This window comes from Somniosus microcephalus, chromosome 18 (genome assembly GCF_052327205.1).
Source record: "Somniosus microcephalus isolate GS21.2 chromosome 18, FLI_Smic_1.0, whole genome shotgun sequence".
Lineage (NCBI taxonomy): Eukaryota > Metazoa > Chordata > Chondrichthyes > Squaliformes > Somniosidae > Somniosus > Somniosus microcephalus.
This window is the reverse complement of record NC_141004.1, coordinates 8,643,366-8,658,455: the sequence shown is the minus strand read 5'-3', so window position 1 is coordinate 8,658,455 and position 15,090 is coordinate 8,643,366. Positions and strand designations below refer to the sequence as shown.

The window sequence follows — 15,090 nt, the reverse complement described above, 5'->3', positions numbered from 1 at the left end:
CGGGCCTCCCGGTAACTTTGAGGCAGTGAAGGCCCAGAGCTACATAAACACATAAGAACATAAGAAATAGGAGCAGGAGTCGGCCATACGGCCCCTCGAGCCTGCTCCGCCACACGGCCCCTTGAGCCTGCTCCGCCACACGGCCCCTCGAGCCTGCTCCGCCATATGGCCCCTCGGGCCTGCTCCGCCATACGGCCCCTCGGGCCTGCTCCGCCACACGGCCCCTCGAGCCTGCTCCGCCACACGGCCCCTCGAGCCTGCTCCGCCATACGGCCCCTCGGGCCTGCTCCGCCACACGGCCCCTCGGGCCTGCTCCGCCACACGGCCCCTCGAGCCTGCTCCGCCACTCGGCCCCTCGAGCCTGCTCCGCCACACGGCCCCTCGAGCCTGCTCCGCCACACGGCCCCTCGAGCCTGCTCCGCCATTCAATAAGATCATGGCTGATCTTGGGGCTCAAAGCCACTTCCCTGCCCGCTCTCCATAACCCTTCATTCCCTTATCTTGCAGAAATCTGTCTATCTCCACCTTAAATGTATTTAATGACCCAGCCTCCACGGCTCTCTGGGGCAGAGAATTCCACAGATTTACGACCCTCTGAGGGAAGAAATTCCTCCTCATCTCAGTTCTAAAAGGGCGACCCTTTATTCTGAAACCGTGCCCCCGCGTTCCAGATTTCCCCACGAGGGGGAAACATCCTCTCTGCATCTACCTTGTCGAGCCCCCTCAGAATCTTACTGCTTTTGATCGACATATTCTGCACGATTAACTCCTTTATCAAATGATTAACTTTACACAATATTGGCCTTACTTCCTCCTTATTGCTCCGCGATTGGCACAGCTCTCCCGCAGCTGTAATTAGTGTTTAGTTGGCCAGCGGGAACGGTTCCACGACAACAGCACCTCTCCCACACTGCTGGCCCAGTCCGGGGGGTGCTTTGGAACGCCACAATTATTGTGCATGCAAAGCAACTGCTGACAGCATCTTCCTGTAGGAATGGCCACTGCCCCTGTCATTAAATATATTCAAGAAGGAGTTGGATATATTTCTTAAGGCTAAGGGGACCAAGGGATATGGGGAGAAGGCAGGGACAGGGTGCTGAATTTGGATGAGGGGCTGAATGGCCTACTCCTGCTCCTATCTTCTATGTTTCTATAATCTGCTCCTGCCCCTGCACATAAAGAAAGACTTGCATTTCTACAGCGCCTTTCACGACCACTGGATGTCCCAAAGCGCTTCACAGCCAATGAAGTACTTTTTGAAGTGGAGTCACTGTGGTAATGTGGGAAACGCGGCAGCCAATTTGCGCACAGCAAGCTCCCACAAGCGGCAATGCGATAATGACCAGATAATCTGTTTCAGTGATGTTGGTTGCGGGATAAATATTGGCCCAGGACACCAGGGAGAACTCCCCCTGCTCTTCTTCGAAATAGTGCCATAGGATCGTTTATGTCCACCTGAGAGGGCTGGATCGGCTTGTCTTTGTTGGTGTGTAGCGGTTGTATTCTCTGGAGACTGCACATTCGCGGCGTAGGTGTGGCGGTGCGATGTTTGCAAGCACGGGCAGCCAAGGTGTTGGTGTCGCTAAAAGCGTACCGGTGATAATTCTCATAGTGGAATTCAGCTGGACATCAACAGATTCGACATGCGGACTCGATAACCATGCCGGAGAGCAGTACTCCACTGTAGAGTACATCAGGGTGAGTGCTGCTGTACGGAGGGTTTGAGCGTCTGATCCCCATGTGGATCCGGCCAGTTTCTGGATCAAGTCCCCGCTCTTTAGTTTCTTCCCAAGGTTCTGGAGATGTTGTCTATGTGACAGGGTGCGAGCTAGCGTGACTCCTAAATAGAAGGGGTTTTTGGCCTGGTTTACCTCTGCACCGCAAAAAGAGACTTTCAAAACTTGGTTTGCTTGACGGGTGTTGAGGTGGAAGGTCGCGGTGACGGTCTTTTGCGGGTTTGGCCGAAGCCACCATCGGCGGAAGTAGGCCTCCACCCTCAGTAAATCACTGGCCAGGGTCTCCTCGGAGTCACGGATCCAGTGCTTGGGTCATCATCATAGAATCATAGAAAGTTACAGCGCGGAAGGAGGCCATTCGGCCCATCGTGTCCGCGCCGGCCAACAAAGAGCTATCCAGCCTAATCCCACTTCCCAGCTCTTGGTCCGTAGCCCTGCAGGTTACAGCATCCCAAGTGCACATCCAAGTACTTTTTAAATGTGGTGAGGGTTCCTGCCTCTACCACCCTTTCAGGCAGTGAGTTCCAGACCCCCACAACCCTCTGGGTGAAGAAATTCCCCCTCAACTCCCCTCTAAACCTTCCCCCAATTACTTTAAATCTCTGCCCCCTGGTTTTTGACCCCTCTGCTAAGGGAAATAGGTCCTTTCTATCCACTTTATCTAGGCCCCTCATAATTTTATACACCTCAATAAGGTCTCCCCTCAGCCTCCTCTGTTCCAAGGAAAACAGACCCAGCCTATCCAGTCTTTCCTCATAGCTAAGATTCTCTACTCCCAGCAACATTCTTGTAAATCTCCTCTGTACCCTCTCTAGTGCAATCACATCTTTCCTGTAATGTGGTGACCAGAACTGTACGCAGTACTCTAGCTGAGGCCTAACTAGTGTTTTATACAGTTGAAGCATAACCCCCCTGCTGCTAAGAGGCGGTAAAGCTGACACGTGCCAGCGAAGGGGTTACGGTTGGGGCCGGCAGTCCTGGCTACGATGGTTGGGCATGTTGTGCTGGTCACTGTTTATGTAACGGAGTGGGCAGTACGAGGGATACCAGCCAGTGCCTTTGAGTTCGGCGTTCCACGTATTCAAAATGGGAGGTAAATATTTGTGAAAGCTTGTACTTCAGCTTCTGGGAAACAAGTCAATATTTGAGTTTTGTAATAACTTGGACGGTGCAGCAGAATGTTGATTCTGGGTATTGGTGGAGAGGAACCTGTGAGACACACAACCATAGCCGGTCGGACAAGATTTTAATCAGAACTCTTGCTGCTTGCGTGCGGAATGTGACTTTGTTATGAATCACAGGCAGAGTCTTCGTGGGAGGGCTGCAGTTTCACAGCTTAATTTCTTCTCATGGAAATCCAGAAATGTCATCCCACACTGGACATTCATTGTCGGCATTGAGCACTCCGAGATCACAGGTTAAACGGAGAGTGAAGCTCCCTCTACACTGTCCCATCAAACACTCCCAGGGCAGGTACAGCATGGGTTAGATACAGAGTAAAGCTCCCTCTACACTGTCCCCATCAAACACTCCCAGGGCAGGTACAGCAAGGGTTAGATACAGAGTAAAGCTCCCTCTACACTGTCCCATCAAACACTCCCAGGGCAGGTACAGCACGGGTTAGATACAGAGTAAAGCTCCCTCTACACTGTCCCGTCAAACACTCCCAGGGCAGGTACAGCAAGGGTTAGCTACAGAGTAAAGCTCCCTCTACACTGTCCCATCAAACACTCCCAGGACAGGTACAGCACGGGTTAGATACAGAGTAAAGCTCCCTCTACACTGTCCCATCAAACACTCCCAGGGCAGGTACAGCACGGGTTAGATACAGAGTAAAGATCCCTCTACACTGTCCCATCAAATACTCCCAGAGCAGGTACAGCATGGGTTAGATACAGAGTAAAGATCCCTCTACACTGTCCCATCAAACACTCCCAGGGCAGGTAGAGCACGGGTTAGATACAGAGTAAAGCTCCCTCTACACTGTCTAATTAAAGACTCCCAGGGCAGGTACAGCACGGGGTTAGATACAGAGTAAAGCTCCCTCTACACTGTCCCATCAAACTCTCCCAGGGCAGGTACAGCATGGGTTAGATACAGAGTAAAGCTCCCTCTACACTGTCCCATCAAACTCTCCCAGAGCAGGTACAGCACGGGTTAGATACAGAGTAAAGCTCCCTCTACACTGTCTAATCAAACACTCCCAGGGCAGGTACAGCACGGGGTTAGATACAGAGTAAAGCTCCCTCTACACTGTCCCATCAAACTCTCCCAGGGCAGGTACAGCACGGGTTAGATACAGAGTAAAGCTCCCTCTACACTGTCCCATCAAACTCTCCCAGAGCAGGTACAGCACGGTTTAGATACAGAGTAATGATCCCTCTACACTGTCCCATCAAACACTCCCAGGGCAGGTACAGCACGGGTTAGATACAGAGTAAAGCTCCCTCTACACTGTCCCATCAAACACACCCGGGGCAGGTACAGCACGGGTTAGATACAGAGTAAAGCTCCCTCTACATTGTCCCATCAAACACTCCCAGGGCAGGTACAGCAGGTGTTAGATACAGAGTAAAGCTCCCTCTACACTGCCCCATCAAACACTCCCAGGGCAGGTACAGCACGGGTTAGATACAGAGTAAAGATCCCTCTACACTGTCCCATCAAACACTCCTAGGGCAGGTACAGCACGGGTTAGATAAAGAGTAAAGCTACCTCTACACTGTCCCATCAAACCCTCCCAGGGCAAGTACAGCACCAGTTAGATACAGAGTAAAGCTCCCTCTACACTGGCCCATCAAACACTCCCAGGGCAGGTACAGCACAGGTTAGATACAGAGTAAAGCTCCCTCTACACTGTCCCATCAAACACTCCCAGGGCAGGTACAGCTCAGGTTAGATACAGAGTATAGCTCCCTCTACACTGTCCCATCATACACTCCCAGGGCTGGTACAGCATGGGTTAGATACAGAGTAAAGCTCCCTCTACACTGTCCCATCAAACACTCCCAGGGCAGGTACAGCTCAGGTTAGATACAGAGTAAAGCTCCCTCTACACAGTCCCATCAAACACTCCCAGGGCAGGTACAGCACGGGTTAGATACACAGTAAAGCTCCCTCTACACAGTCCCATCAAACACTCCCAGGGCAGGTACAGCTCAGGTTAGATACAGAGTAAAGCTCCCTCTACACAGTCCCATCAAACACTCGCAGGGCAGGTACAGCACGGGTTAGATACAGAGTAAAGCTCCCTCTACACTGTCCCATCAAACACTCCCAGGGCAGGTACAGCACGGGTTAGATACAGAGTAAAGCTCTCTCTACCGTGTCCAATCAAACACTCCCAGGGCAGGTACAGCACAGGTTAGATACAGAGTAAAGCTCCCTCTACACTCTCCCCATCAAACATTCCCAGGGCAGGTACAGCACGGGTTAGATACAGAGTAAAGCTCCCTCTTCACTGTCCCCATCAAACACTCCCAGGGCAGGTACAGCACGGGTTAGATACAGAGTAAAGCTCCCTCTACACAGTCCCATCAAACACTCCCAGGGCAGGTACAGCACGGATTAGATACAGAGTAAAGCTCCCTCTACACTGTCCCATCAAACACTCCCAGGGCAGGTACAGCACGGGTTAGATACAGAGTAAAGCTCCCTCTAGAGTGTCCCATCAAACACTCCCAGGGCAGGTACAGCACGGGTTAGATACAGAGTAAAGCTCCCTCTACACTGCCTCATCAAACACTCCCAGGGCAGGTACAGCACGGGTTAGATACAGAGTAAAGCTTCCTCTACACTGTCCCATCAAACGCTCCCAGGGCAGGTAAAGCACGGGTTAGATACAGAGTAAAGCTCCCTCTACACTGTCCCATCAAACGCTCCCAGGGCAGGTAAAGCACAGGTTAGATACAGAGTAAAGCTCCCTCTACACTGTCCCGTCAAACACTCCCAGGGCAGGTACAGCACAGGTTAGATACACAGTAAAGCTCCCTCTACACTGTCCCATCAAACACTCCCAGGGCAGCTTGTGCTGTACCTGCCCTGGGTGTCTGAGGTTGGAGGTATTTGATTCCTCATCACTCAGTACTTCCACCGTGGGAAATATGAAACCCTCCACTGCCTGGAGTCTGATTTCCGTGCAGTTGTTGCCTTCGTTAATGCCTGCCTTTTCTTCACTATGTTGCAGTAACTCGCAGCTCCCGCGATTATCGAGGTCCGAGGATGCCTCCAGCAGTCGGAGTGCCGCAGGCGCACCCCCCCCCGGATGGCGGATGGGGCTGGGCCGTGGTGCTGGCATCTTTCCTCTCCATCGGATTCTCCTACGCTTTCCCCAAAGCCATCACCGTCTTCTTCAAGGACATCAAGGACATCTTCGATTCCACCGACAGCCAGGTGTCTTGGATCACTTCCATAATGCTGGCAGTGATGTACGCTGGAGGTGAGTGAGTTTGAAGGGGGAACAGACCCTGACTCGCAATCTGAATTGTCTCCAAATAGCACCTTTCACCGCCTCAGGATGTCCCGAAACACTTTACACTCAATGAAGTACTTTTTGAAGTGTAGTAACTGTTGTAATGTAGGGATCGCAGCAGCCAATTTGCGCACAGCAAGCTCCCACAAACAGCAATGTGATAATGACCAGATAATCTGTTTTAGTGATGTTGGTTGAGGGATAAATATTGGCCCCAGGACACCGGGGAGAACTCCCCTGCTCTTCTTCGAAATAGTTGCTGCAGGATCTTTTACGTCCACCTGAGAGAGCAGATGGGGCCTCGGTTTAACGTCTCATCCAGAAAGTCAGCACCTCAGACAGTGCAACACTCCCTCAGTACTGACCCCTCCGACAGTGCGGCACTCCCTCAGTACTGCCCCTCCGACAGTGCAGCGCTCCCTCAGTACTGCCCCTCTGACAGTGCGGCTTTCCCTCAGTACTGCCCCGCCGACAGTGCAGCGCTCCCTCAGTACTGCCCCGCCGACAGTGCAGCGCTCCCTCAGTACTGCCCCTCCGACAGTGCAGCGCTCCCTCAGTACTGCCCCTCCGACAGTGCAGCGCTCCCTCAGTACTGACCCCTCCGACAGTGCAGCGCTCCCTCAGTACTGCCCCCTCCGACAGTGCGGCACTCCCTCAGTACTGCCCCTCCGACAGTGCAGCGCTCCCTCAGTACTGCCCCTCCGACAGTGCAGCGCTCCCTCAGTACTGACCCCTCCGACAGTGCAGCGCTCCCTCAGTACTGCCCCTCCGACAGTGCGGCTTTCCCTCAGTACTGCCCCTCCGACAGTGCAGCACTCCCTCAGTACTGACCCTCCGACAGTGCAGCACTCCCTCAGTACTGCCCGTCTGACAGTGCAGAGCTCCCTCAGTACTGCCCGTCTGACAGTGCGGCACTCCCCCAGTACTGACCCTCCGACAGTGCAGCACTCCCTCAGTACTGCCCCTCCGACAGTGCAGCACTCCCTCAGTACTGCCCCCCCGACAGTGCAGCATTCCCTCAGTACTGACTCTCCGACAGTGCAGCACTCCCTCAGTACTGACCCTCCGACAGTGCAGCACTCCCTCAGTACTGCCCCTCCGACAGTGCAGCTCTCCCTCAGTACTGACCCTCCGACAGTGCGACGCTCCCTCAGTACTGACCCTCCGACAGTGCAGCGCTCCCTCAGTACTGCCCCTCCGACAGTGCAGCGCTCCCTCAGTACTGCCCCTCCGACAGTGCAGCACTCCCTCAGTACTGACCCTCCGACAGTGCGGCGCTCCCTCAGTACTGCCCTGGAATGTCTGCCTCAATTGTGTGCTCCAGTCTCTGGAGTGGGACTTGAACCCACAACCTTCTGACTCAGGCAAATAGCACTTCCCACTGCGCCACAGCTGACCGCTGTTCTGGGGCAACAGAAGGCAGAGGCTCTATGGTAAAACAGGTCAGCATTGAAGACCAGACCTGCGTGTAAACCACGGATTTGCATGTTTCTAGAAGCTAAATTTAACATCTGCTTTTTGCAACAGTTAGACTCGTAGAATCGATCCTGCAGAACGGAAGGTGGCCATTCGGCCCATCGTGCCTGTGCCGGCCCTTTGAAAGAGCTCTCCAATTAGTCCCACTACCCCCTGCTCTTTCCCCACAGCTCTGCAAATTTTCCCTTTTCAAGTATTTATTCAATTCCCTTTTGAAAGGTACTATTGAATCTGCTTCCCCCGCCCTTTCAGGCAGCGCTTTCCAGATCACAACAACTCGCTGCGTAAATTTTTTTCCCCTGCTCTCCCCTGTGGTTCTTTTGCCAATTACCTTCAATCTGTGCCCTCTGGTTACCGACCCTCCTGCCACTGGAAACAGTTTCTCCTTATTTTCCCTATCGAAACCCCTTCCTAATTTTGAACACTTTTATTAATTCTCCCCCTTAACCTTCGCTGCTCTAAGGTGAACAATCCCAGCTTCTGCCGTCTCTCCACATAACTGAAGTCCCTCATCCCTGGTATCATTCTAGGATTCCATCGAGTTTACAGCCCAGCTGCTCCGTGCCGGTGTTTATGCTCCGCACGAGCCTCCTCCCAGCTTACTTCATCTCACCCCATCAGCATATAGTAAATAGAAACATAGAAACATAGAAGATAGGAGCAGGAGTAGGCCATTCGGCCCCTTGGGCCTGCTCCGCCATTCAATGAGATCATGGCTGATCATCCAAACTCAGTACCCTGTCCCTGCCTTCTCCCCATATCCCTTGATCCCTTTAGCCTTAAGAAATATATCTAACTCCTTCTTGAATATATTTAATGAGTGTAGTGCCCAGAACTGGACACAATACTGTGGCTGGGCTCCAGGTTTAGCCTGACTTCCTTGCTTTTGTCCTCAAAAGGAACCCCAGTACCCCGGAACGCCATCAGGCGTTGGAGGCCTTGACTTAACTTCAAGGGAGTTCAGGCAGAGCAACAGGAGGGAGGCGGGCCGGTCCTGCACCAGGGGATAGGGTAAAGGAGTCCTCTCCTGAACCACGAGGAGAGCCAGAGAGTGACGAAGTAGGCAAGACGGTCCAAATAAACCTCAACAACAAGGATACGAAGTGACTGCCCAAAGTCCCTGAGCTGCTTTATGCAAATCGAATTATTCCAAACTAATCCTGGATCATGCCAGCCCTGGCTTGAATCCAGATCCCAGTTGCTATCTAGTGGGGGAAAGGTTGCTACCAAGTCAAGCGTCACACTTGGGCTTCCAGACAACACATGGTCTGCTGGCTGAGTCTTCGAAAACACTGTTCTGATTTAGTTTTTTTTAATCTTTAATTCCATTTGACGATGTTCCTCATTCCATTTTGCTGCAGAGGTTGTGTTTTTCAGTGACCCACAGACTCCCGATACTGTTGTGATTGGCATTTCGCTTAATCGATGTTAAAGTTCCGCAGTCCAATCGCATTAGCACAGCTCTCAGTGTGCAACAGGACAAGGCCCCAGTACGAGCACTTGTACCTGTACCACCTCGATGAAAATATAAGCACCGATTCCCCCACTCAATGTACGTGTGTATGTGTACCCGCACACACGTGTGTGTGTGCGAGTGCGCGCGTGTGCGAGTGCACGTGTGTGCATGTACATCTGCACGTGTGTGCGAGTGCAAAGCAGATTCCATAGTAACTTTCAAAAAGGAATTGGAAACATACTTGAAAATATTTGCAGGGCTCTGGGGAAAGAGCAGGGGGGAGTGGGACTAATTGGAGAGCTCTTTCAAAGAGCCGGCACAGGCACGATGGGCCGAATGGCCTCCTTCTGTTCTGTATCATTCTATGATCATGCTGGGTGGCTTGGCCCTCTTGATCACCTTCCTCCTCCTGCTCCTCCATAACAGCGCTCGTATCCGCCCTTGCCTCAGCTCATCTGCTGCCGAAACCCTCATCCATGCCTTTGTTACCTCTAGACTTGACTATTCCAACGCACTCCTGGCTGGCCTCCCACATTCCACCCTGCGTAAACTTGAGGTCATCCAAAACTCGGCTGCCCGTGTCCTAACTCGCACCAAGTCCCGTTCGCCCATCACCCCTGTGCTCGCTGACCTACATTGGCTCCCGGTTAATCAACACCTCGATTTCAAAATTCTCATCCTTGTTTTCAAATCCCTCCATGGCCTCGCCCCTCCCTATCTCTGTAATCTCCTCCAGCCCCACAACCCCCCGAAATATCTGCGCTCCTCTAATTCTGCCCTCTTGATCCCTGATTATAATCGCTCAACCATTGGCGGCCGTGCCTTCTGTTGCCGAGGCCCTAAGCTCTGGAATTCCCTGCCTAAACCTCTCCGCCTCGCTACCTCTCTTTCCTCCTTTAAGACGCTCCTTTAAACCAACCTCTTTGACCAAGCTTTTGGTCACCTGCCCTAATTTCTCCTTATGTGGCTCGATGTCAAATTATTCTTGTGAAGCGCCTTGGGACATTTTACTACATTAAAGGCACTATATAAACACAAGTTGTTGTTGTTGTTGTTGTTTCCCAGTTGCTGTGGTGGGTCTGCGGGAAAGGAGGGTAGAAGCTAAGAATGGGTCAGTGTCGCGCCCTTGGGCCGACAGGGCCTCGGTTTAACGTCTCATCCGAAACACGGCGCCCCCGATAGTGCAGCGCTCCCTCAGTTGTGGATGTTAGTAATTGGTGTCAGGTGATCTGGGCTGTTGTAGTGCCTGATTTGGAGCCACCCTTAACCAGAGGGCAGTGTGAAGGGTTAGTTGCAGAAGTCTTGCTTTAAGTGGGTGGCGAGTGCGCTGGTGGCCAGAGTGGGCAAGGAAGAAAAGGAAGAGTTCGGCATTTTGTTACTTTGCCTTGCACAGTTTCTACAGTCCCGGGGGTGAGGGGGTTAGAGTCAGGGCCAGTCCCGGGGGTGAGGGGGTTAGAGTCAGGGCCAGTCCCAGGGGTGAGGGGGTTAGAGTCAGGGCCAGTCCCGGGGGTGAGGGGGTTAGAGTCAGGGCCAGTCCCGGGGGTGAGGGGGTTAGAGTCAGGGCCAGTCCCGGGGGTGAGGGGGTTAGAGTCAGGGCCAGTCCCGGGGGTGAGGGGGTTAGAGTCAGGGCCAGTCCCGGGGGTGAGGGGGTTAGAGTCAGGGCCAGTCCCGGGGGTGAGGGGGTTAGAGTCAGGGCCAGTCCCGGGGGTGAGGGGGTTAGAGTCAGGGCCAGTCCCGGGGGTGAGGGGGTTAGAGTCAGGGCCAGTCCCAGGGGTGAGGGGGTTAGAGTCAGGGCCTGTCCTGGGGCTGAGGGGTTAGAGTCAGGGCCTGTCCTGGGGGTGAGGGGATTAGAGTCAGGGCCTGTCCTGGGGGTGAGGGGATTAGAGTCAGGGCCTGTCCCAGGGGTGAGGGGGTTAGAGTCAGGGCCTGTCCTGGGGGTGAGGGGATTAGAGTCAGGGCCTATCCTGGGGGTGAGGGGGTTAGAGTCAGGGCCTGTCCCGGGGGTGAGGGGGTTAGAGTCAGGGCCTGTCCTGGGGGTGAGGGGATTAGAGTCAGGGCCTATCCTGGGGGTGAGGGGGTTAGAGTCAGGGCCTGTCCTGGGGGTGAGGGGATTAGAGTCAGGGCCTATCCTGGGGGTGAGGGGGTTAAAGTCAGGGCCTGTCCTGGGGGTGAGGGGGTTAGAGTCAGGGCCTGTCCTGGGGGTGAGGGGATTAGAGTCAGGGCCTATCCTGGGGGTGAGGGGGTTAGAGTCAGGGCCTGTCCTGGGGGTGAGGGGATTAGAGTCAGGGCCTGTCCTGGGGGTGAGGGGGTTAGAGTCAGGGCCTGTCCTGGGGGTGAGGGGATTAGAGTCAGGGCCTGTCCTGGGGGTGAGGGGGTTAGAGTCAGGGCCTGTCCTGGGGGTGAGGGGGTTAGAGTCAGGGCCTGTCCTGGGGGTGAGGGGGTTAGAGTCAGGGCCTGTCCTGGGGGTGAGGGGTTTGGGAGTCAGTGGCAGTGCCACCTCCCTCTGGGTTCAAGTCCCACTCCAAAGACTTGAGCGCAAAAAACCTAGGCTGACACTCCAGTGGAGTGCTGCACTGTTGGAGGTGCCCTCTTTTGGATGAGACGTTAAACCGAGGCCCCGTCTGCTCTCTCCAGCAGGTGTAAAAGATCCCATGGCCACTATTTCGAAGAAGAGCAGGGGAGTTCTCCCCGGTGTCCTGGGGCCAATATTTATCCCTCAATCAACATCACTAAAACAGATTATGTGGTCATCATCACATTGCTGTTTGTGGGAGCTTGCTGTGTGCAAATTGGCTGCCGCGTTTCCCACATTACAACAGTGACTACACTTCAAAAAGTACTTCATTGGTTGTAAAGTGATTTGGGACGTCCGGTGGTCGTGAAAGGCGCTATAGAAATGCAAAAGATTTCTTTAATAATTCTGTCCAAGTATAATGAAAATATTGCCACGACACACAGTGAAGTTATTATTTGACAACTGCAGCGTAACTCCTTTTGAAGAAATTCTAGGGCCAGGGATGGGTTTTGTGGTGTATCAGAGATTATCGGGCTTGTTTTGAATATGTGCACAGGACCAGAATCACTCGCTGTTTCACAGACGGTTTCAGATCCATTCATAACCAAACTGGGTCACCACGTCACTAACAGAGTTGCAGGTGGTGCTTGAGGAGTTGGCGTCAGTGAGATACAACATATGAGATATACTGGCAGCCAGTGAACATGACATAGATCCGTTACACTAGAAGACACACACACACAACCACACAGACACATATAACAACAACAACTTGTATTTATACAGCGCCTTTAACGAAGTAAAACGTCCCAAGGTGCTTCACAGGGACGTTATCGAACAAAATTTGACACCGAGCCACATAAGGATAAATTAGGGCAGGTGACCAAAAGCTGGGTCAAAGAGGTCGGTTTTAAGGAGCGTCTTAAAGGAGGAGAGAGAGGCGGAGAGGTTTAAGGAGGGAATTCCAGAGCTTAGGGCCCAGGCAGCTGAAGGCACTGTCTTGTTTTGCACACTTTGTACAAAAGTAATAAATTGCAGGACAACGGAGTATTACAGTTTGAACTCTTTTAATGAAGCATTAGGTCTGATCTGACTCTCAACAGTCCAGCACCGTGTGGACAAGATGGAGTTAGGACCCTGGGTCCTCCAAAACAATAGCAGTCCTTACAGATGCCTGCAGGCCAATGACAACTCAGCATGTGATCACATGTGAATATAATAGATATTCCTTACAGATGCCTGCGGGCCAATGACAATTCAGTATGCAAATGTTACATCCCCTTTCTTTTAAAAGAAAAATGTTATGCATTACTTTTAAACCTTTCTTTTACCTAATGTTCATATAAGTAAACTCAACATTTAACTAGCACTGAAAACATCTCAACGTTTCAATAACGATGTACAGTTTTTTATGGCAGCGATCCGCCTACACCCTTTGGCAGTTCACAAGTCAAGGATAACTCTAGGTTTGACCTCTCGTCGGAATGACGGTGTTGTTCCTTGGTGTTCAGGAGGTGCCTGCGATTGCGGCGGTACACCTGTCCTTCTGGGGTGTGGACGTGATACGATCGCTCAGTGTCAGCTGGCTGGATGACGACTGCTGGCTTCCAGTAGTCATGCTCCTGGATTCTGACGGATTCTCCATTGTGCAGCGGCGGCAGTAGTCTAGCTGACCTGTCATAGTATCTCTTTTGGTGTTGCTGTCTCTGTACACGTTTTGCATTCACTTGCTTGCAGCTGACGACCTGCCAGGGCCTGTCTGGGATACGGTGAGGTATCATGGGCTCTTTGACATTTGATGGGTGGCGTTCTAGACAAATGGAACATTTTCCGACAATGTCCTCAATGTGTTTGCACATTCCGGGCCAAAACATAATGTCACGTGCTCTTTGTTTGCATTTTTCCATGCCCATATGTCCAGCATGAATTTTTGTCAATTTTCTCTGAGACTGGTAGGAATGATGATTTTCTCCCCTTTGAAGACGACTCCGTTGATTTGTGACAGTTCGACTCTGTGGTTCCAGAATTCAGATATGCTCTGAGGGCATTTCCTCCTTTCCTTGGGCCATCCTTCATGTATGACTTTACTCAGCAGTGTGAGTTGTGCATCTTTCTCTGTTCCTGCTCGGATCTCCTTCAGTTTTGAGTCACTCACAGGTAAGCTGTTGTACACCATGTGCACCTGCACATCCATGCCTTCACTGAGGCTGCTGTCCTGGTAGCTAAGAGACTTTCTGGAGAGCGTGTCTGCGACAGGAATGTCTTTGCCTGGACAGTGAATGATTGTGAAGTCGTACTTCTGTAGCTGAAGGATCATTCTCTATAGCCTTGGTGGGGCTGCGGCTAGTGGTTTCCTCATGATTGACTCGAGGGGCTTGTGGTCGGATTCCACAATGACTTGCCAGCCATAGACGTATTGATGGAAATGCTTACATCCAAACAGAATTGCAGATAGCTCTTTCTCGATTTGAGCATAGTTGATTTCACTGTCTGTGAGAGATCTGGAAGCGTAGCCGATGGGCTTTCCTTCTTGCCGTAATACTGCGCCTAGTCCATACTTTGACGCGTCCACTTGTAGTCTGAGCTCTTTGTTGGGGTCGAAGTAGGCAAGAACTGGTCCTAGTTCTCTGGTGATTAGGTCTTTCATTTTCTGAAATGCTGTGTGTGGTAAACCACTGTTTGTATTCCTGTTTGTCCTGTTTGTATTCCACTGTGTACATGCCTGGACATGCCTCGGCTGACTCCTCCCACAGGTCCTAGTATAAAGGTGACTGCTCCCCAGCCCTTGGTATCCTGGACCGGTCGACCACTCGAGGCAGACCTCCATTCTGTTGTTAATAAAAGCCTTTAGTTACTCTTCTAACTCTCAGTCTTTTATGAGTAATTGATAGCGCATCAATTTTATTAACAACATTTTTATAATGGAGAAGATCCTCACACCAGCATGCCTGGACTTAGATCATCGGGAGGCGGACTCATCCACCAAGTTTACTCACTGGCTTAAGTGTTTCAAAAAATTCCTGACCGCCTCCGAAGCAATCAAATCGGACGAGGACAAACTGGATGTCCTGACCTCCAAAGTGAACCACCGAGTGTACTCGGTCATCCAAGACGCGACCTCGTACGCGGATGCTATCAAGCTCCTCAAGGACCAGTACACGCGCCCAGTGAACGAAGTGTATGCCAGGCACCTCCTGGGGAGTCGTAAACAACAACCTGGGGAATCGACCGTGGAATACCTTCAGGCACTGTCTGTGCTTGGCCGGGCCTGTGGTTGTAAGGATGTAAAGGCCGCCGTGTACACAGAGGAACTTATCCGGGACGCTTTTGTAGCGGGCCACAGATCCAATTACACACGACAGCGACTGTTGGAGCAGAGTAACCTCGACCTCAACAAGGCCTCTGAACTCGCACTATCGTTGGATGCAGCCTACCA

The 15,090-nt window shown here is 52.2% G+C and overlaps 1 protein-coding gene across 3 annotated transcripts in view; it reads left to right on the top strand.

Annotated features, from left to right (window-relative positions):
* The window catches only part of LOC147105007 (monocarboxylate transporter 1-like), a 94,045-nt gene that overhangs the window by 38,956 nt on the left and 39,999 nt on the right, over positions 1 to 15,090 (top strand). For all 3 annotated transcript variants that reach the window (XM_086011006.1, XM_086011004.1, XM_086011005.1), the window contains exon 2: positions 5,923 to 6,174. In XM_086011006.1, the coding sequence (XP_085867132.1) occupies positions 5,958 to 6,174 (217 nt within the window). In that variant the 5' untranslated portion in view covers positions 5,923 to 5,957. The remainder of the gene's footprint in view (positions 1 to 5,922; positions 6,175 to 15,090) is intronic.